Source organism: Fukomys damarensis, unplaced genomic scaffold (assembly GCF_012274545.1).
Source record: "Fukomys damarensis isolate Sample0158 unplaced genomic scaffold, DMR_v1.0_HiC HiC_scaffold_23, whole genome shotgun sequence".
NCBI classification, from domain to species: domain Eukaryota; kingdom Metazoa; phylum Chordata; class Mammalia; order Rodentia; family Bathyergidae; genus Fukomys; species Fukomys damarensis.
This window is the reverse complement of record NW_022900935.1, coordinates 22,827,759-22,848,499: the sequence shown is the minus strand read 5'-3', so window position 1 is coordinate 22,848,499 and position 20,741 is coordinate 22,827,759. Positions and strand designations below refer to the sequence as shown.

At 49.9% G+C, this 20,741-nt stretch overlaps 1 protein-coding gene and 1 long non-coding RNA gene across 2 annotated transcripts; one reads left to right on the top strand and one right to left on the bottom strand.

The window, feature by feature from the left end:
- Window positions 1-2,531: 2,531 nt before the first annotated feature.
- Window positions 2,532-19,596, top strand: Slc2a1 (solute carrier family 2 member 1). Its single transcript, XM_010634156.3, has 9 exons — window positions 2,532-2,786; window positions 14,269-14,429; window positions 14,584-14,824; window positions 15,307-15,469; window positions 15,561-15,748; window positions 16,008-16,112; window positions 16,547-16,648; window positions 17,960-18,163; window positions 18,526-19,596. Exons 1-9 carry the CDS (start codon window positions 2,547-2,549, stop codon window positions 18,724-18,726), a joined length of 1,605 nt encoding a protein of 534 aa, XP_010632458.2. The 5' UTR covers window positions 2,532-2,546; the 3' UTR covers window positions 18,727-19,596.
- On the bottom strand, window positions 6,694-15,602 carry LOC104869098. The gene is made up of 3 exons (XR_004518575.1): window positions 15,541-15,602; window positions 9,619-9,745; window positions 6,694-7,138 (listed from the first exon to the last, which is right to left on the bottom strand). It is a non-coding gene; the product is annotated as an uncharacterized LOC104869098 (long non-coding RNA).
- Window positions 19,597-20,741: the final 1,145 nt, after the last annotated feature.

The window sequence follows — 20,741 nt, the reverse complement described above, 5'->3', positions numbered from 1 at the left end:
TTTTTTTTTTGGTACCAGGGATTGAACTTGGGACCTTGCACTTGCGAAGCAGGTGCAGAACCACGGAGCTAAATCCCTGGCCCAGAGCCAGACTTTTAAAACAAGGCCTGCAGTATTGGAATGGTCCACATATAACCTCTGCTGCAGCATCATTCGCTGAGCTGCACTAGCATAATTTTTCTTTAAGTATTTTTACTTAAATTGCTTTGTTCTAGTAATGTGAAGCCATAGGGCTTATAAAAATAATAATATTTTGAATAGTTGATCCATTCACATGGTTCAGAATTCAGAAATGGGCCAAAAGGGATAAAATGAAGTTTTCCCTCTGTCCCATCCGTTGCCATCAAGGCCTGCAGTATTGGAATGGTCCACATATAACCTCTGCTGCAGCATCATTCGCTGAGCTGCACTAGCATAATTTTTCTTTAAGTATTTTTACTTAAATTGCTTTGTTCTAGTAATGTGAAGCCATAGGGCTTATAAAAAAATAATATTTTGAATAGTTGATCCATTCACATGGTTCAGAATTCAGAAATGGGCCAAAAGGGATAAAATGAAGTTTTCCCTCTGTCCCATCCGTTGCCACCCAGGTCCTCTAAGTTACAGCACGTCATTACTTTCTTTCATGTGCATTCTTCAAGGCAGACATGCATCTCCCGCAGCCCTGTCAATTTTGGTTTTGTACACAGAAGGTAGTATAAAATACACAACTCTGAAACTTGCTTTTTAAAACTAACTTGGAGTGTCACCGATCAATACATGAAAAGCTTTATCTTTATATATTTCATTACATAGCTACTATGTCACATCTCATTAAATCATAGGTTTGCATTGCTAGTTTTTGTCTCCATTCTAATATGTACCAGGAAAATGTCCATCTTGTGCACCAGAAGTATCACACCCTGGATGACTCTGAGCTCATGCATGCAACTCCCCAAACAACCCAGCACATGCCAGGGCCAGCTGTCACTGCCCAGCCCTCCAGTTCATGCTGAGTGCCATACGCACCACAGACTCTTCAGTTACCAGTGGTCATCTGTGACCTAGTCTGGCTGGTCCGCTGCCTGGCTGGGGACCACCAGATGTTTGTCACTGGCTCACCGGCCACTCACTGTATGGAGTGAATTCTTTAGTCCCCTAAAGAATTGTGAGAAGGGAGGTTTTGGGCGACCTTTTGAGTTGAGCTGTGAAAGACAGGACTTAAAGGGACTGCCATGCACCAGGGCAGGAGGAAGGTCCTTGCATGTAAGATGAGCATCCAGGGTTTATCCATGGAGGGGGCAAGCAGACAGACAGGCTCAGCATGATATAGAATGGGCTCTGAGCTGTACCCTCAGGCCTGGCAAAGCCTCTTTCCTTTCTTAGCCTCTGACATGAAAGTCTGGCTTTTGCAATCCTTGCCTTGCGGGCTTCTAGAGGCTGCATGAGTTCTGATTAACAGCTATGCCCAGTTTATCTGTGATCTTAAAGTCAGGGCTGCTTCTGGGTACTGTGGAGAAACAGGCCTGGAGACCCAGAGCAAGCCTGTGGCTGGGCTGAGACTATATGTTAGTATGCTAGCATCTCCAGACTCCTGAGGTTCAGGCTGCTGAGCCTTCCTTCCCTGACTGCAGTGCCCAGCCTAGTGAGCTGCAGAGTGACGCCAGCCATTTCTCAGGCATGCCTCCTCAGACTCCATACTCCTATAGCCAATTAAGGGCCTGCCACATATCACATTTCATGGCTCCTTCATTTTAAAAGCCACAAAGTCTCTACCATTCTCTAGCCAGGTGGACAGCTGGCTGGCCTTTCACCTATGTGTAAGCAGGGCCTTTCACCTGCTGGCCTCTTCCCTTCCTGCTGCCTCATGCCTTTGGCTGCCAGGGGACAGAACTTTACCGTCCTTTTTCTCCTGTAGCCCTTTGTCCATTAGAAATATTTTGACGCAACACTTGTACTCAAACTTGTATTGTGTTCTTTTCCAAAGCACTCTTCTAGCTGGTGTTTCGTCTGTGTCCAGATAACCCTTGGAAACTTGTAGTTTAAGGGGGCATTGCTGTGTGAGGGGCACTGAATGGGAAGTCCAGAGCTGGGGCTTTTCTGGAGACCCCTGAGTGATCTGGGACTTGTTTTGTCCTCCTAACTAGGTTTTCCTGCCCTGGGAATGGTGGGTAATGGCAGGCAGGCAGGACCATGTCTCCAAAGCTGACTGTTCCCATTTTGTAGATAAGCATACAGAGAGTAGAGAAAGTAGTGGGGCAGGGTTCACAGAGCAAGTAGGGAGATGGGCTGGAATCAGAGGTCAACACCTTTGGCTCCAAATCCAGGACACCTCCTCTCTACCTATGCTGTTCCCTTCTTGTAATTTGGCCCCCCTTGCATGGCAGGGTTGATTCCTGGGCCTCCTAATCAGAGTCTGGAGTCCAAGTATGGCCCTATCAGGAGAATGAGACCCCAGAGAATCAAAGGCCTCTCTGTAGCCAGAGGGAGAAGATCACAATTGCCTTCTCTCACCAGGAAAAGTTGTAGAAGTCAGCTGGGCCAGTTCGGGCATCTGAGGTCAGGAAATGGCCGAGTTTTCCCAGAGGAGAACAGGTGTTGAACTAAAGTCAAGCAAAACATCTGAACATGGGAACCTTCCAGCCTCAGCCCTGCTCTGTGGTAACCTGGGCTCAGACATGCCTGTGACTGTGTGGTTTATTTCTCTACAGAAGGTGACAGGCCGCCTCATGCTATCCGTGGGAGGGGCAGTGCTTGGATCTCTGCAGTTTGGCTACAACACTGGTGTCATCAATGCCCCCCAGAAGGTGAGTACCACACCACACCACCATGGCCTCTAGACACCAGCTTGCTCTGCTACACCACGAGTGTGTGTGCGCACACACGCACATGCTCACACTGCTACCTGGGTATCAGAATCATTGACATCAGCTTACCTGTCAGCCTCCCCAGCCGGCACTATAGAATCTCAGGGCCCACGGAATCCTGGGGGCCACAGAATCCTAGGGCTTTTAGATCATCATGACCAACCTCCCACCCTACACAGACATTTATGATAATTAAAGCAACACTCACTTTCATGTTGCTGTACTGCAGTGTAATTCTGTGTCTCTGAGGGCACTCCTGGTTCTTATCTTGCTTGGTGCCCACTGTGAACTCCAGGGTGGGCAGGCAGGTCAGCAGCAGACATTTCTCCCTTTCTACGGGATGGAGGATGGCCATAGAGTAGAAACTCACCCAGCCAGTCAGGCAGAGCTGGTGCCTGACACCTCCCCATCGGGCCCTTGATGCTCACACCCGCTTCTACTCACAGCACTCCCCTGAGTAAGGCATTCAATTCTGGGCTAAAACTGCATCCTCCCCCTGGAGGCCCAGTGCCAATCCAAGCAGAAATGGCATCTTGCTCCAGGGAAATGCAGGGGTGGAGGTCTGACTTTTTTCCCCACAGTGCATCCTAAGCCTGCCATCACTTGTTCCTTGGCACATCAAGACTGGAAGGGAGGGACCCTGGCCACCCTGTCTAGCCCCACCTTTGCTTTAGGGAAGAGAGGAAAAGAGAAGGGGTATAGGGGAAGAAAAGGAAATTGTAACAGAGTCCCTTTGTACCAGGTGATTTTCATGTATGCATTTATAAAGTTGAGTGGTGGTTTCTACCTTATAGATCCAGAAATTTGAGTATGAGGCATCTGAGGCAACTGTTCAGCAGGCCCAAGGACACATACTAGTGAATGGTGGAGTCAGAAGCCAAGTTCTTTTGTTTCCACAGCCTTAGGCTGTCTTCCTAAATAATTGCCCTGTCATTTAAAAATGCCTTCACAGGTAGGATGAAATGAGAGTGGAGTCCTCCTGTCAGGATCAGGCTCACTGAGTCCAGACAGGTGGGGCTGGAAAGTGAGTGTGACTGATCCTGAGGACAGGTTCCTGTCTGAGGAAGTGGGCAGTGTGTGGACCCAGGGCTGAGCTTATTCCAAGTGGGCGGAGGGTGGCTGCGTGGCCACGCCTGGTTCTGGGGAGCAGGCCACTGGGAGCTCTTGGCTTGCCAAGTCATGCTCAGCTCCAGTAGCACTGACAGGGACTTTTCTGAGCTTGCCTAACATGGTGACTGTGGGTCCATGCTTGGAACAGCCCCTAGCTCAGCTTTGCTAAGTGCTCTGAACAGCTCTTGCCAAGGTGTGTGCGTTGGAGTTGGCTTCCTTTGGGAATCTGTACAGATAGGGTACAGATGAGGAGGAAAACAGGGAACCTGAGCTCTCTGCCTTGGTGACACTTTGAGGTCCCCTGGACACTCTCCAGATTCTGATTTAATTGATCTGGGATCAGTATAAAGCTTCCTAAATGACTAATGTGTGGCCAAAGTTGAGAAATACTGGATTAAGTGATGATGACTTTACTGTGGTCACAGAGTAAGTCAACAACAGAACTAGGACTCTAAAAGGAGGGATAGAAGAGGTGTGTTCCAAAAACAGAACAGGGTAGGAAGGGTGGGTAGGGAGTCTGCAGAGGAGGGAGTAAAAAGCCCAGAGGGAAGATAGCCAGCTATTCAGTAAATGGTGACTAGTTTGGGGTGTCTACATGGAGGAGAGGGTGAGTTGGGGAGCCTAACACCAGCCGAAGTGGGGCTGTTGTGGGCCTTGTGGTTTGAGCTACAAAGTATCAGCATGATGTGGCATAGTCAGAATGGCACTGGATGATGGATTTCAGGACAGGCATCATACTTACATCTTAGGAAGTGGATTCAGGTGTCTGGCATAATGGGATGGATCTGAGAAAGTAGGACTAGAGTCCAGGACACTAGCAAAAAGGCTGCTGCTGCACTAATGGCATTAGAACAAAGCTTCAGATGGAATGGACAGAATTCAGTCATTACTAGTTCTGGGTGAGGATGAGAGAAAGGTTCAAAAATGTCTTCTTGGAGATGTGTGATTTTGAGGAGGAACAGCAGGGAAGGAGCTGGTAGATGTGGGATGTGCAAGAACCGGGGTTTAGTGAGGCGCCACTGGAGATGGACTGGAAGCACTTGTGCATATGGGTCTGCTTCTTAGACCCAGGCTGGAGAGAAGCTGAGTGTCCATCACTAGTGTCCAAGGGGGTGTGGAGGAAGATCTAGGGAGACTGGAGTAAAGAGAGGACCAAGGCTCAAATCCCTGAGAACAGCCCCAGAGATAGAGGAGGACCCTATGGGGAAGAGTTATACCCATAGATGAGTTTTGCAAGACAAAGGAGAGAGGTGATGTGGCCTTGTGGCTGGTGGCCAGGCAGAGTGGTGTGGAAACCTTCCTGTAGTGGTTGAAGAGGGAGAGGGAAATGGAAAGAGTAGAAGTGGAGTTGGGTGTAATGTGACATAGTCATCTCAGCTACTCGGTAGACTGAGGTGGGAGGATTCTTGAGGCCATGAGTTTGAGACCAGCCTGAGCAATATAGGAGGATAACATCTAAAAACAGAAGCAAAACAAAATTTTTAAAAAAGGGTAAAAAGTCCTTCTCGGGAAACTTGGCAGAGAAGAGAGAAATGAGAAGTCATAATGGCTGGAAGGGTTGTTTTTTGTTTGTTTTTATTGCATATGTATTTTTTCTGGTACCAGGGGTTGAACCCAGGGCCTCACATATACTAAACAACGGCTCTTCCACTGTGCCACATCCCCAGCACTGCAGACTCTAAACACGATGTAAGCAATCAGAGGAGGAGGAGAGGGAGAAAAATAGGAAGTGAAGTGGAGTTCTGTAGGAGGCAGGTGGTGTTGGAGCAGGAGCCAGGAGGCTGCACTGACCAGAATAGATAGACCAAGATCCTTCTGAGGATGCGAATACTCTAGAACAAAAGTCTTCAGCCCTTAGGGCTTCCCTCTAATCAGAAATCGGTGAAAGATTGGTACTGCTGGGGACAGTGAGCAGAACGGCTGACCAGGGCATCAGAGAAGGACGGGTGAGTACACACGGCCCCACTGAGGCTGTAAAACTGCATTTATGGGATCATTTAGGCTGAGCTGCCTGAAGGCCACTTGAGAACACACACATCTAGTGGCATTTCCTGGGCAGGCATGCAGGTACTTAGTCTGTTTAATTTCATATTTTACAGATATGTCTCGCAGACCTGGCAGGGTGTTTCCAGCCAAGAACAGATTATAAGTGATTAGTTTAACATGGGAAGAGGGTTTAGCAGATGGAAGAATAAGAAATGCAAGTTGGGGTTGTGTAGAATAGGTGTAGAGCAGAGCAGAGTGAACACTGCATGGGTAGGGCCTTGAGTCATGTCCTTGAGTCAAGGCACAGTGATTCAGTTCTGTAGTTCCACTGTGTGCCAGAGTCCACTCTAAACAACCTGGTGGGGGAGAGTATGGCCTTGAACTCTCTCAGGTGGTCTGACCTGATCTTGGCCCTGACCCCCACCCAGGACTCCCCATCCAGAAGGGGTGGGGTGGCCCCTCAGAAAAGCCAGGCACGATTTCCTGTGAGTACCCATGAGGAATTGGTTTCAAGACCCACCCACCCTCCTACACACACACAGATACCAAAATCTTCAGATGCTCAAGTCTCCTGTATTCCATTGGCTTAGTATTTGTACATCACATACCACATCCACCCACATACCTAAAATCATCTCTGGATTACTTATAATACATAATGCAGTGTAAATGTAACTGCCGTGTGGTACTGTTTGGGAACTGATAACAAGGGAGGAAAAGGTAGTTCATGTTTAGCACAGATACAATCTTTATTTTTCAAATATTTATGCTCCCCAGTTGGTTGAACCCACAGACAGGGAGGCCTTCCAGATGCTGGGAAAGCAATAGGAGGGAGTGACCGGCCCTGGGGTGGGTGATGGGAAAGACAGGAAAGGCTTTGTGAAGAGTTTGGCAGCCGACTTGGACCTCGCATGGTCAGTTGGCCTCACGGGGAAGGAGGGCTAGGTATCCAAGCAGAGGGAACAGCGCGTGCAAAGACGCAGTGGCATGAAGTGCTCCCCGGTGTGGCATTGCTGACTGCCTGCGCTGCCCGCACCAGCTTCCCTTGTCTGCTCCCGAGGACTTCTGAGGAAGCAGTGGTGTCTTGGCCTTGCTCCCATGAAGACACTTTGCCCACTAATGGTGAGGAGGCCAGTCCTGCCGTTCATTACCTGAAGCTTGTTCCTGCCATAAAACAGACCCAAAAGGGCTTCCTCCTGGAAGTGTCAATTCATCGAGATATTATTGTACATGTTTACAAAGCCTCTACCCTTAAATTACGTCTTCCCTGCAGCTCTGTGAGGCAGGCAGGCTGAGATGATCTTCCCCACGTGTAGAGGAGGACACCAAGGCTAGGTGAGGGTGCCTGGCCAGTGAGAGGCTGAGCCGGAGCTGGACTGCAGGTCTCTTGCATCTCCCACCCTGTGCCTTGCCCCTGCCCCACACTGAGTGATAATGGCATCCCTGGGACACCTGTGCCACGTGGTCCCTCTCCCTCATGAAGGGGAAGGAGGTAGAAGAGGCAGGCGCAGTCAAAGGGAGCAAATAGCACAAGTGTCCCAGGCCCACCTGCGGACAGCCTCTCCCCTCTACAGTGGCAAGTCACCATGAGCCTAATCACTCCTGAGAACAAGGCCGCCTCAGAAGCCAGAGAGACGGGTCCGTGGGAGAGGGTCCTGGTCCATGGAGGAGGTGAGGTCTGAGGGGATGACCTGGCAGTGACGTAACCAAACTGGGCTGAAAGCAAGGCCCCCATTTCAACCCAACATTGTGCCCTTCAGTTGAGCTGGCTTCAGGCTCCAGGCAACCTCCCTGTCTCTGTCAGCATCTAGAGTTTTGGGTCCCCTCTTTCTTTAACTATCACCACTAACCCTTACAGCTTACTAACTGCCAGGCATTGATGTAAGCACTTTATAATTGGTAGTCCAGTTGTTCCTCAAAATAATACCATTAAATGCACGTCATAATCCCTGTTTCGTAAGACTGGGGCACAGAGATGGTAAGCAACTAAACCAAGGACACACAGCTAATGAGTGGCAGAGCTGGAACTTGAACCCAGGAAGTCTGGCTCTACTCTGTGCCCTTGATTGCTGTGGGGGACAGACACAGTCAGAGATGGGCACCTTAATATCCTTTCACATGCCTGGGAGTGCCAAACAGCTGATCCCTCATGCTCTGCGTTCAGAGGTGAGTCAAGCCCAGTCATGCACAGACGTTGCAACAGTTTCCCACACAAGTTGCACCATCTCTTACACTATCACACCCTGTTATGGCCCAGTCATCCCTTAAGCCCCTCAGTTAGGTTTGTTTTTCTCCTCAGTAATGACTCTCCAGTCCTGTGCCAGACATTAGCAACACAGACCACGTCTGGGTTGAGGTTCAGTCTAAAGTGAGTGTGGGTAACCTTGTAGTTAGCTGTCTGTGGGCAGTGATGGAAATGGGGACAGGTTCCATAGGAGTGAGGATATGCAGCCCATATAGCAGGACTGCCTAACAGTGCTGTGGACGTTTCTACTGGATAATTCTTTAGCGTTGCTGCCTTGGGCACTGTACGGTGTTTAGCATTATCCCTGGCCTCTACCCACTGGATACCAGGAGGCAGTGTGACAGCTGAGGATGTTTCTGGCCGTAGATGTCCCCTGAGGGGGCCGAATTGGCCATTTGAGACCTGCTGCAGTAGGGCAGGAAAGGTGGTTAAAAGATGGTTTTCCAGAGAGAAGTACCTGTGTGTTCGCTGAGCCAATGACATGCAGATGAAAGCACAGGGGTGTGAGGGGCTCACTATGTCTGCCAGAGCAAGGCGTGTGAGTCATAGCGTGAGGAGGCCCTTCATCCTGAGGGCAGAGAAGGGCTTTGCCAGGGGACGCCACTATGAGATGAAGGCCCCTGCATCTACAGGGAAGGCTCTGGAGGCTGTGGGCCAATGAGCAGGTTGCTGTGGCAGACAAAGGCTCGGCCTCAGTTTGGAGGCCGTCCATGAGGCTCTTCCAAGGAGCCTGGGTGGTCCTGTCATCCGCCCTGGGTTGGGGCCAGCTTTTACCTCTAACCTGGGCCCCAGGGAGAGGCCCAGGGGGACCTCCACCTGGAACATCTGGCCCTGAATCCCTGGCTGACCCTGAGGTGTGGCTGAGTTGCTGTGGAGACGTAGCTCTACACTGAGAGTTGGAGGGAGAGAAGAAGGGAGGGAGAGGCCAGAGCAGGGGTCAAGGCCAGGCTGTGGGCCTGAGTTGGACAAACTGACCCATTCTTCCTCTTAACAAGCTGAAAGCCCAGCTGCCTTATTAACCCCTTTATCCCCCCATCCAGTAACATCTAGGAGAGAGGAAGGAGGGCTGAGAGGGAGCTTTTTAACTCAGTAACCTAGCCTAGGGCTTTGCTGGGATGGAGTAGAAGACCCGTAGGGTAGTGTATTCAGGGAAGGATGGTCAGACCAGCCAGAAGTTCCCAGACAAACCTCCTAGCAGGAGCTAGAATCCTGGATCATGGTTTGGCAGGAGGGTCAAACCCAGCTAGCAGCTTATTTGTGGCCCATGATGGTTTCACACTTTTAAAGGATTGGAAGAAAAACAAGCAATAGAGGCCACATGTAGCCCAAAGACCCTACCTGATAAGTCCTACCTAATCTCTTACATAAATGCTACCAGCTTGTGCTTTAAATCAGTTTGATTTGTATGCCGCCCTTAGACAAGGAACTCACCATTTACAGGGTGGGCAGTCTCATCCTTAGAGGCCTGGAAAGCTGGGCCCTGTGCCCGCCGGGGTTCCAGAGGCAAGCAAGCCCCTAGTCCTTTGTGTTCTTCCTTTATGCTGTACATGTATAGTCCCTAGGGCAGTAATTTGTCCCTGTCAGTATAAAAACAGAAACCCTGACTCTGCTGCTTCTCTGAAGGTGGTGGTTTCTCTCCCTGAGAGAGCAACAGTGATGACAGTATGGCTCATTCCTTTTATTCCATGCGTCAGAGACTGCTATGCCTCCTGCCCCTCTGTGAATACCTCAGTTATAGAGGACACAAGAACTTCCTCTGTAGGTGGCCAAATGTGTGGGGTGCTCGCCCAAATTTGCCTGGCCCTGGTGGATGGAGAGTGGCTTGGGGATTCCCAGAATGCTCTCTGAAGTGTGTAGCACACCCCCACGCCCCCCAGCTGCTGGGTTAGGAATAGCTCTTTCCTGCAGTTCATCCCATCCTAAGACCTGTGCTGTACAGCCAACAGCTTCTCACAGGAGCCCCCATGGCATCATCAGGGGGCTCCTTTGCCCTGTGTTCAATGAGGGCCTTCCGCAGAGATCTCCAGTAGCCCCTTGACTGCCCACAGGTCATCCTGGAACTGACCAGGACCCTCCCTTTCTCCCCTTTATGCTCCCACTCAGCAGACCCTGAGCACAAGGTGGAGAGGGTGTGAATCAACTAAGAAGGGAGTAGAAGAGCAGTGGAGGGCAGGCACATTTGCAGGGCTCTGACTGCCATACAGAGGAGTAAGTCACTGTAGGAAATGGTATCTGGCTTTGGGAAATAAAAGAGTCTGGGAACAGCATTTAGGCAAGACCCAGGGTAGGTGCTGCCTGGGTAAAGAAGTCGAACAAATCAGAAGGCAGAATCCACAGGACCTGGGGATCGAGAGATTTAGGGACAACAGCAAGATCAAGGGTGATTTCCAGGCTTCTGATGGGTACGGGAGGTGGGTGCGATCCTTCGGGAACAGCCATGGCTAAAGAGGATGCCCGGGACTTTGTGGAAATTGCTCTGTGGGATCCTGCAGACAGCAGGCTCCTCCCTAAGGGCAGTCACTGGGTGGCAAAGGTGACCCAGACTTTTCCTGTGTTGGATTTTTGTGACTCCAGGGATCCTCTGCCTTTCTTGGGCCAAGGGTCGTATGCAGTCCCCTCTAAGAGAGGACATGAAAACCTCAAACCAGTAGCAGGAATGGAAATGGGCCTGGCTTCTCAGAAATGTTACATTCCAGATGCCAAGGCAGAAACCCACTGCCCAGGAAGTGCTGCTGGTTTGGGGGGTTGAGAAGATGAGTCTGGACCAAGGTTGAAGTGAACAGAGCTGGCTATTCACCCCTCTGGGCCCCATAAGTAATCTGAGCAGCAGAGAGACTAAGGAGACGTAGAGGTTTGGCTCCTTTAACAGTCACCCTGAGCTGTCAGAACAGAACCCTCAGCATCACATTCTCTGCTCGGGTCAGTAGTTTCAGAACTTGCTTGCATTTTCTTTGCACACAATTCAGACAAGTCCCATTAGCTGAGCTGAGCTGAGCATGGTGGTGCACACCTGTAATTCAGGCACTCTGAGAGGCTGAGCAGGAGCATCACAAGTTTGAATACAGCTTGGGCAACTTAGACCCTGTCTCAAGTGTGTGTGCTTGGGAGTGCAGCTAAGGACAGAAACTAGGTTCGATCTCCAGGTTTAATAGCTGACTTCTTGGCAGATTTTAAAAGGGGCGTGGAGAATTGTAGGAGAGCGGCCCTTGAACCATAAGAAGGGCTGGGCAAGACAGACCTGTGAATTGCAGAAATCAAAAGCTAAGGACAGACATCTCTCCTTGTAGGTCTGGTCAGTCCCTGAGTGACAGAGGGAGAAAGATTTCCATCTTGATGCTAAGTCGGGAACATTTGGGCCTTGGGAGGAGCAAGCATCATGTATTTGGATAGTTCTGTTATCCAGAACAGCTTGTTCTCTGCATAACCTGATAAACGAGGCATTACTGTTCCTAGCTGGTCCTCTGCAGTTGGTTTTGTTCCTTGAACACAAACACTGTGTGTTTTGTTTTGTTAAAATCTGCCTTGTCTCTGTCCCCATCAGAATCAGGGGCTTCTAGGAGGAGTCTTGAGATTCTTATCCATTGATTCAGGCAGCCCCAGCACAGGCTCTGGTTCCTGTCCACAGGGGGAATAAATCCTGGGATCTCAGAGGCAAGAGTAACATCTTCCAGAGGCAGGGACAGATGAGGAAATGGTATGGAGAGCAAAGGTGTAGCCGCTGCTTTGAGCATAGAGGTGGAGGTAGAAGTCAGTGGTAGATAGGGAGATTGGGTTGACCCATGGCAGGAACCTTGATTTTTGAATTGTGGCATGAAGACTTTGGTAAGACTTGGTAAGACGTTGTCAGTGGTCCACACTACCTTGGGACCAGTACCAGTGAGTGTTGGGTAACTAGGGGTGGGGTACTACAAGGCACTGTAGAAGCGCTATAAGTAGATCTCCCTGACTCCTCACACCACTATGAATTAGACATAGTCATCACCATACTGATTTAGGTTAATGACTGACTGCATATGTAGTGGTGGTCCCCTAAGATTATAATGGAGATAAAAAATTCTTATGGCCTAGCAACATCATAGCCACTGTAACATTTTACTTTGGTACATTACGTACGTGTCTGCCTGTGGTGATGCCATTGTAGGCAAACCTCCTGTGCTGTCTGCTGCATAAGATTATATACAGGACTCAATACTATACATAACAGTACAATAGTGACTGATAATAAATGACTACGTTACTGATTTATGTCTTTACTGTATTTTTGTTATTATTTGAAGAGTATATTCCTTCTACATAGTTAAAAAGAAAAGAAAAGGGCTGGGGATTTAGCTCTGGTGCTGCCACCTCCCTTGCAAGCTCAAGGTCCTGAGTTTGATCCCCGAAAAGAAAAAAAGAAAAAAGCTTCTATGAAACACTTTGCTGTATTACCCCAGCAGGAGCAGCCTCGTACATCTCATGTTTACCGTATACCATATCTCCTGACTGTATCAAGAGGTCATGTCAAGTTACTCATCTAGGTTTGTGTTAAGTGCACTCTCCTGATGTTTGCACAACAATGAAATTGCCTAATAATACTTTTCAGAATGGATCTCCATTGTTAAGTGATGCATGATATCTCCATTTAAAGATGCATTAATTGAAATTAGCTGAGGATGAAATAATCAGCCCATGGTCACACTGGAAGGAAGGAAGGAATAGAGCTGGGATTTGAATTTGGTTGTGTTCCAACTCAGAGTCCAGGTTCCTAATCACTGTGCTGTCTGGTTTCCCTGGAATAGCCACGTAGATCCCTGGGGCTGCCTCACCCACCAAAAGCTATTGTAACCCCCTAGAGTCCGGACTGCAGGAGCTCGGTGGAGGCCCACCGATTCAAGACAGGTTTCTCTACATTGGGCTCAGTATACCCAAAGGGCATTCCAGGGACTGCCTTGATTTCCTCTCTGGGAAGTGTGGCTACCTACTGCTTCTGTTCTGCTAGACCTCTGTGGCTCTGGAGGGGCAAGGGAGAAGAAAGAGCAAAGATGATGGAGGATAAAGTCTGCATAACGCCCCTTGTGTATAAATAGTGCATACTTCTGGTGAGGGGTGTTGGCATGGTTGGGTTTGCATAGAATTGAATGGGAGTTGCGAGTGGGAAGGGAGGAGAGGCATGCAGGTTTGTGACTGGCCAGGCCAGGAGACTTCAGATGATATGAATATAACCGTGTGTGTATATGACTGGATGTGTGAACAGGAAGCTCCTTCTAGGCAGTAGAGCCTGTGCCTGGCTACATATATACTGGATGGGTCTGGCCAGTCTGTGTTGCCTAAGGGTAGAGAGTGTGCTGATCTTGGCATTGGTCCAGGGCCTCCCCAGGGTAGGGGCAGGGCTCTGTCCAGGACAGGTGTCTCCAGTTCCTGGAACTGCTTTACTTCCTTGTCCATTGCCTTTCCCTAGACCTACCAGCTGGGCACCTGGATGGAAATGTGAGGAGACCATGCCTCGGGATGGCACTCCCAGGCCAGCCAGAAAGGAACTGAGCCTGAGGAGCAGAAAGTAACAGTGTGAGCGTTGTGAGCATGTCCGAAGGGTGATGTGTGTGAGTTGGTCACACCAGGCAAGTGCAGAGTCAGTGAGTGCACTCCCACAGAGCCCCTGCATGGCAGGATCTGTCCTGTCCAGTTGTTTCCTCCCCAACAGGGGGTTGGCAAAAGGGCTAGTCTAGAGCTAGAGCCTTGGAACACCTTATTACCAGCTGAGAAAAGGCACAAGTGGGTAGGAGCATTTTCTCCCTGTACCTCTCTGCTGTGTCTGTACTTGCCCCATAGGTCATTTGACATCCCCAGCAATTGTGAACATGTGAAACCCAGGCACTAGAAACCACGCCTTGGGAGGAGGGTGAGAGCTGGCTCTCAGAGATGGAGCACAGCCTCTGCTGCTCACCTGAGGAAACTGAGGCCCACAAAAAGAGGGATGTGGCTCAAGAGTTTACCACAGAGATGGGCCCTGGGCCCTCCAGCATCTGGTGGTAAAGGACCCTCCTGAGGCAGGAAGCATAGGTCCTGGTCTCAGTACCCACCCAAGCTGCTTCTCCCCTGCAGGTGATCGAGGAGTTCTACAACCAGACATGGATCCATCGCTATGGGGAGCCCATCTTGCCTACCACACTCACCACACTCTGGTCCCTCTCGGTGGCCATCTTCTCTGTTGGAGGAATGATTGGGTCCTTCTCTGTGGGCCTCTTTGTTAACCGCTTTGGCCGGTGAGCAGGAGGGGCCCTGGCCCTGCCCTTGGGGGAGTCCTAAGTGGGAGTCGGGTAAGGGAGGGGAGACTGCCTGTTCTGGGGCATCACCTGTAGCTCAGCCCCTAGAGCATCAGGGGATCGGGGACTCTCCTGACCATGACTCCACCCCCAGGCGGAACTCTATGCTGATGATGAACCTGCTGGCCTTCGTGTCTGCTGTGCTCATGGGCTTCTCGAAACTGAGCAAGTCCTTTGAGATGCTGATCCTGGGCCGCTTCATCATTGGTGTATACTGCGGTCTCACCACGGGCTTCGTGCCCATGTATGTTGGGGAGGTGTCACCCACAGCTCTTCGTGGGGCTCTGGGCACCCTGCACCAGCTGGGCATCGTTGTTGGCATCCTCATTGCACAGGTAAGCCAGGGCTGGGTCTGCCTGGCCAACAAGGCAGAGTTCTCCAGTTAGCCTTCCACTCAGCCTTCCACTGCTCTGCAGAGGACAGTCTCTTAGCGTTCAGGTCCCGCAACATGCCAGGCTGTGTTGTGCCTCCAGGCCTGCGGGCCTTCAGGTGCACTGTATCCAATCTCCAGAACGCGCCACCATCCCCATCCCATCCCTCAAATCTTCCTTTGGCAGAGTAACCACCCCCATACTCTGTGCCAGAGACATTCGTAGCCTTGTCGAATGTCTTCCCAGTAATGCCGCGAGTTAGGTCCTACTTTCTCCTGTTACAGGTGAGGGAACTGAGTTTGAGGGAGGTCAAGCCTCATGTGAGTGGCAGAAACTCCATAACGAGCTCTTTCCCTAAGCAGGGCTGACTCAAGCAGGCCAGGCCTGGCGGGATGGCACGGGAGTAGAGTGCATAGAGGGGGACTCACAGCCCCTGCTTCCCCCAGGTGTTCGGCCTGGACTCCATAATGGGCAATGAGGAGCTGTGGCCCCTGCTGCTCAGTGTCATCTTCGCCCCAGCCCTGCTGCAGTGCATCCTGCTGCCCTTCTGCCCCGAGAGCCCCCGCTTCCTGCTCATCAACCGCAATGAGGAGAACCGGGCCAAGAGTGGTATGGGCTGGGCCCTGCCCTCCTCCCTACCCCCTGAGCCCTGGCCTTCTTCCCACTCTGAGCCACCCTACCTTTCCTCCGGTCCCACCAGTGCTGAAGAAGCTGCGAGGGACCGCCGACGTGAGCCAAGATCTGCAGGAGATGAAGGAGGAGAGTCGGCAGATGATGCGAGAGAAGAAGGTCACCATTCTGGAGCTGTTCCGCTCCCCTGCCTACCGCCAGCCCATCCTCATCGCCGTGGTGCTGCAGCTGTCCCAGCAGCTGTCGGGCATCAATGCTGTGAGTGTCCCACCCACCCTTCCCATGGGCCCAGCCAAACCCCAGCTCAAGTGTGCGCTGTGAACAAGTCCCAAAAAAAAGAAACCTCTTCTAGGAGAGGCTTCCTGTTAAGAGTCAAAGCCCTTAAGGTCACTGTACAGTGCCCATCTGCCTGAGAAGTATGTCCCGTTTGTTTTCACTCACCCTGTATCCCACACTCGTTGGTACAGATGCAGGGGAGGGCCAGACAGCCCAGCTGACAGCAATCTCTGTCTGGCAGGTGTTCTATTACTCCACGAGCATCTTCGAGAAAGCGGGAGTACAGCAGCCTGTATATGCCACCATCGGCTCAGGCATCGTCAACACAGCCTTTACCGTCGTGTCGGTGAGTGTTTGCTGTGTGTGAGCAGCCAGGGTCCAGCTTGGGGCCTTGGGACAGAATGAATGACAGCATTTACCAGGAGCCAGGCGTCACGTGCTCTGTAAGCGCTCTCTTTTCATTCTCAACAACCTGTGAGACTCATTACTTAGCACATAGCCGACATGGATATTGGGAAGAGAAATGGCAAATGCTCTCCTGGGGTCACAGCCGGGATGCTCAGCTGTTTGGGCAGTCTCTTACGCCCATGCTGCTGTCAGGTCTTACAGCCAGCTCTCTGCCCCTCATTCCCTGTGTGGCTCCTAAGCTGAGCCCCCAGGAAGAGGCAGTCCTGACTTCTGGGCTGTCTGTGCAGTGCCGTGCGGCTCTCTTGGCTACTGATGCTAGCCTGTGGGTGGGTGGGCTTCGAGAGGGTGACCTGACACTGTCCCTGTCCACAGCTGTTCGTGGTGGAGCGAGCTGGCCGGCGGACCCTGCACCTCATAGGCTTGGGTGGCATGGCAGGCTGTGCCGTACTCATGACCATCGCGCTGGCACTGCTGGTGAGTGGCTCCTCACTAGAGGTTTTGGGCGGGACGCTGGAGGGGGAGTCTACTAGGGCCTAGCACACTAGGTGAGGGCTGAGCTCTCCCTGCTTCTGCTCACCTGGCCTGGCGCCTGACCTTCTGACTCCTGGAGTTGTTTCCTTCCATCCCACTCAATCTCATCTTGAATATGTTCCTCCCTGCTTGGTCGTTTCTCAACAGAGCACCTCTGGCCTTAGACCCCAAGCTCTCATCTCCCCAGATCACTGCTAATATCAAACTTTTCAAAGCCTTTAACTGAAGCTTCAGTTGATCTTCACACCAACCCTAGAAAGTATTACTTCCTCACCATGGAGGTGCAGAAACACACCTGTCTCACTCCATTCTCACAACTCTGAAATGCAGTTCTGCTACTACATTTGCATTATTTTTTATCGGAAGTGCTCAGAGCAGAAGTGTTTTAGATGTTAGAGTTTTTTGGATTTTTAAATATTTGCATAGATTTAGGGATGGGACTCATGTCTAAACACAGAATTCATTTGTTTCATGTATAACATATATGTATGCTGAAAGCACTTTTATAATATTCTTAGTGTGCCTGCATTTCGCCTGTGACCCATCACATGAAGCCAAGTGTGGCATTTTTGCTCATGGTGTCATGTCAGCAGCACTCAAAAAGTTTTAGATTTTTGGAGCATTTTGGATTTCAGATTTTCAGATTAGGGATGTGCAAATATTCCCATTTCATGGGTGAGAAAACCAAAGCCCTATTTCAGATAAGGGATGAAGTCAGGAATGAGCCCAGGCCTACTGGCCTCAAGCCTACAACTGTAACCACTGTGATAACTTGTACCAGACACTTGTCCAACCTCTGAGAAGGGAAGTTATGAGTGCATTTATAAGCTGATCTCAGGCATGGGAAGTCCCTGATTGCAAAGAGAGTGGGCATGCAGCAAGTGATAAGCAGCAGATTTGCAATCTGAATCAAAGTCTTCGTCTCTTGTGGCCTCTTCAAGAGAATGATTATATACAGTATCATAGTGCCTGCTTCATGCCAGCCTGAGCTGGGCACCTTATGTTCTCCTTTTGCCAAAGACAACTTAACAGCCAGAGCCAGGGCAACACTGGAGCCTTCTTAGGCCCTCCCACATGGATATCATATTGCCAGTCCCAGAGGGTAGACTCAGACTTGGAACCATCCCATAGGACTTAAATCCAGGACCATTTGTAGGCCTCTTGCCTTCCACCCGCAAGCAGGAGCCTCTGCAGTTTCTGTGTACTTTGAAGAGCCATCTCAACCTAGTCTAACTCCCCAATCTTCCTCAACAGGAGCAGCTGCCTTGGATGTCCTATCTGAGCATTGTGGCCATTTTTGGCTTTGTGGCCTTCTTTGAAGTGGGCCCTGGCCCTATCCCATGGTTCATTGTGGCTGAACTTTTCAGCCAGGGTCCTCGCCCAGCTGCCTTTGCTGTCTCTGGCTTCTCCAACTGGACCTCAAACTTCATTGTGGGCATGTGCTTCCAGTATGTGGAGGTGAGAACCCCATTGTCTCTGTATTCACTATTTCTTATCTGCATGCATGACCCCCAAACATAGTACTATGTAGAGTGCTCTCCTAGCATTCTCGTTAGAAATTCATGCTGAGAAGGAAACTGAGGCTCAGAAGTTCAAGTTATCTGGCTAAGAACACTGACCTCAACTTCAGCGGTTTTTAGCTTGGAATGTCGTTCCTGCCTGTCACCTACCAGGTGTCGGAACAGGTTCACTTAAAATCATCATAGCATCCCTGGTGGTATTCATTTCCTTTTATAGATCAACAACCCAGAAGTAATTGATTCATAGTCCTGCAACTGGAATGGGGGTCACAATTTAAACTGTGTCTGTGTGTTTTCCAGCAATTGTGTGGTCCCTATGTCTTCATCATCTTCACTGTGCTCCTGATTCTGTTCTTCATCTTCACCTACTTCAAAGTTCCTGAGACAAAAGGCCGGACCTTCGATGAGATTGCTTCTGGCTTTCGGCAGGGGGGAGCCAACCAAAGTGACAAGACACCTGAGGAGTTGTTCCGCCCTCTGGGAGCTGATTCCCAAGTGTGAGGCGCCCCACACCACCAGCCCGGCCTGCTCCCAGCAGCCCCAAGGATCTTTCTGGAGCACAGGCAGCTGGATGAGACTTCTAAACTGACATCTCAGATGAGCCAGGCCTGGGTCTCCTTTCTTCAGCCAGCAGTGATGATGTCCAGAAGAGTGTTCAGGACTATAATGGCTCCAGAATTTTAACAAAAGCAAGACTGTTGCTAAAATCTATTCGGACAAGCAACAGGTTTTATAATTTTTTTATTACTGATTTTGTTATTATTTTTTTATCAGCCACACCCTCCTATCCCCACACCCCAGGCTTCAGTCCGAGTGGCTCAGTGCCTGAAGGTGGAACCAGGCCCTGTGCAGACACTTGCCTTCTTCACCAAGCTAATATTAGGGCTGGACCTATGGCCAAGGACACACTAGTTGAACTATGAACTACAAGGCTTCTACCCTAGGCGGTGGCTGTGACCACTCCCTTTGCAGGCCTGGATCCTCTGCCCTAAGGGTTGGGCTTCATTTTAGGATTTGCCCACTCCTGTCTCTTCCTCAAATTAATCTTTCCTTGCCTAAGACCAGCTGGGAGCACAGAAGTGCAGGGAGGAGAGGGGAAGGGCTGCCAGGTTCTAGTCTCCTGTGCACTGAGGGCCAGACGATCACCACGACAAAAGGCTTTGGGAGGCTAACTTACTGCTGAAGAAGACATGGACACTTCTGCCCTGCTGTTTATAGATGGAAGATATTTATATATATTTTTTGGTTGTCAATATTAAATACAGGCACTAAGTTATAGTATATCTGGACAAACCAACTTGTAAATACACCACCACACTTCTGTAACTTACCTGAAGAGATATAAATGGCTGGTTTTTAGAAACATGGTTTTGAAATGCTTGTAGCTTGAAGGTAGGGAGGTTTGGGAGGGCCTGGGAAAGAAGCAGAGTTGTAACTACTGCAGTGGTTGTTGACTTTCTGGCTCAGGATCCCATCCCTTCCAAACACCTCTGATCAATGCCCTTTGTTTAAAAATCTGTATCATCTATTATCCAGAAAAAATTCAAACTCTGACATTCAAGTTATTTCCATCATATATTCAAGAGTGTTCAAACAATAGCTATTTGCTTGGGTTTAATAGACATTACCTTATATGTGAAGTACTGTATGCATCTTTTTTTGGCTCTTTTACAAGCCATTCACTAAACCCCACCCCCAAACAAAATTAACCATGTTCTTTTATGAGCCTGGTGAGTTGTCAAGCTGCCTTAATCTATCTTTTGTAATTTCCCCCTCGGGTTCCAGCTAAATGCTGCCTCCTCTCATAACGACTTCTGACCCTCCTGCAAATTTCAAGACCATTTCTTTCTTTTTAAGACCATCCTCCCCTCTCTTCATTTCCTTTGGTACTTGTACCCTTCTACCTTTATCACAAGTCTAAATTTCTCCCATCTGTCTGAATTTAACAGGAAGGAACCAATTTGATTTGTGTGGGTTCTCAGAACTATTCAATGCTGTGCTTAGCCTACAACAGGCACCCAGTAGTTCACCTTCAAAACCGCACAGAGGCAAAATAAGTTTCCTTGGTCTGAGGGGGTTTTAAGGAGGAAGTAAGACGGGAAAAGAGGTACTTAGCAAATGTAAGTGGCTATCATCACTAGGTACTGTATAGAAAATGTGTGAGAAGGTGTCCATCCCCACCTCTCAAATGAGGAAGGGTGGGGGTTTTTAAAGTTTCTACTGTATAGAAAATGTGTGAGAAGGTGTCCATCCCCACCTCTCAAATGAGGAAGGGTGGGGGTTGACAGGATGCGCCTTTCCTGACTTTGGGACAAGGTGGTTAACCAATGGATGTAGGGCTGAGCCACATCCAACGGGATGCCTGTGTTCCCCAAAGCCTGTTGGAAGGAGTTACCTTTTTTTAAAGTTTCTTTGGGCCCCTGAGCGGAGAGAGGGGAAAAGCAAGGGGCCCAAGGCGCCAGGCATGCGCTCAATCCTTTGGCACTAAGTGGATCTTCAAGACTTGATAATAAAGG

Coding starts and splice junctions, on each gene's coding strand:
- Slc2a1 (XM_010634156.3), top strand. CDS start 2,547: ATGGCCGAGTTTTCCCAGAGGAGAACAGGTGTTGAACTAAAGTCAAGC. Junction 14,430..14,583: donor TTTGTTAACCGCTTTGGCCG/GTGAGCAGGAGG, acceptor CTCCACCCCCAG/GCGGAACTCTATGCTGATGA. Junction 15,749..16,007: donor AGCTGTCGGGCATCAATGCT/GTGAGTGTCCCA, acceptor TCTGTCTGGCAG/GTGTTCTATTACTCCACGAG.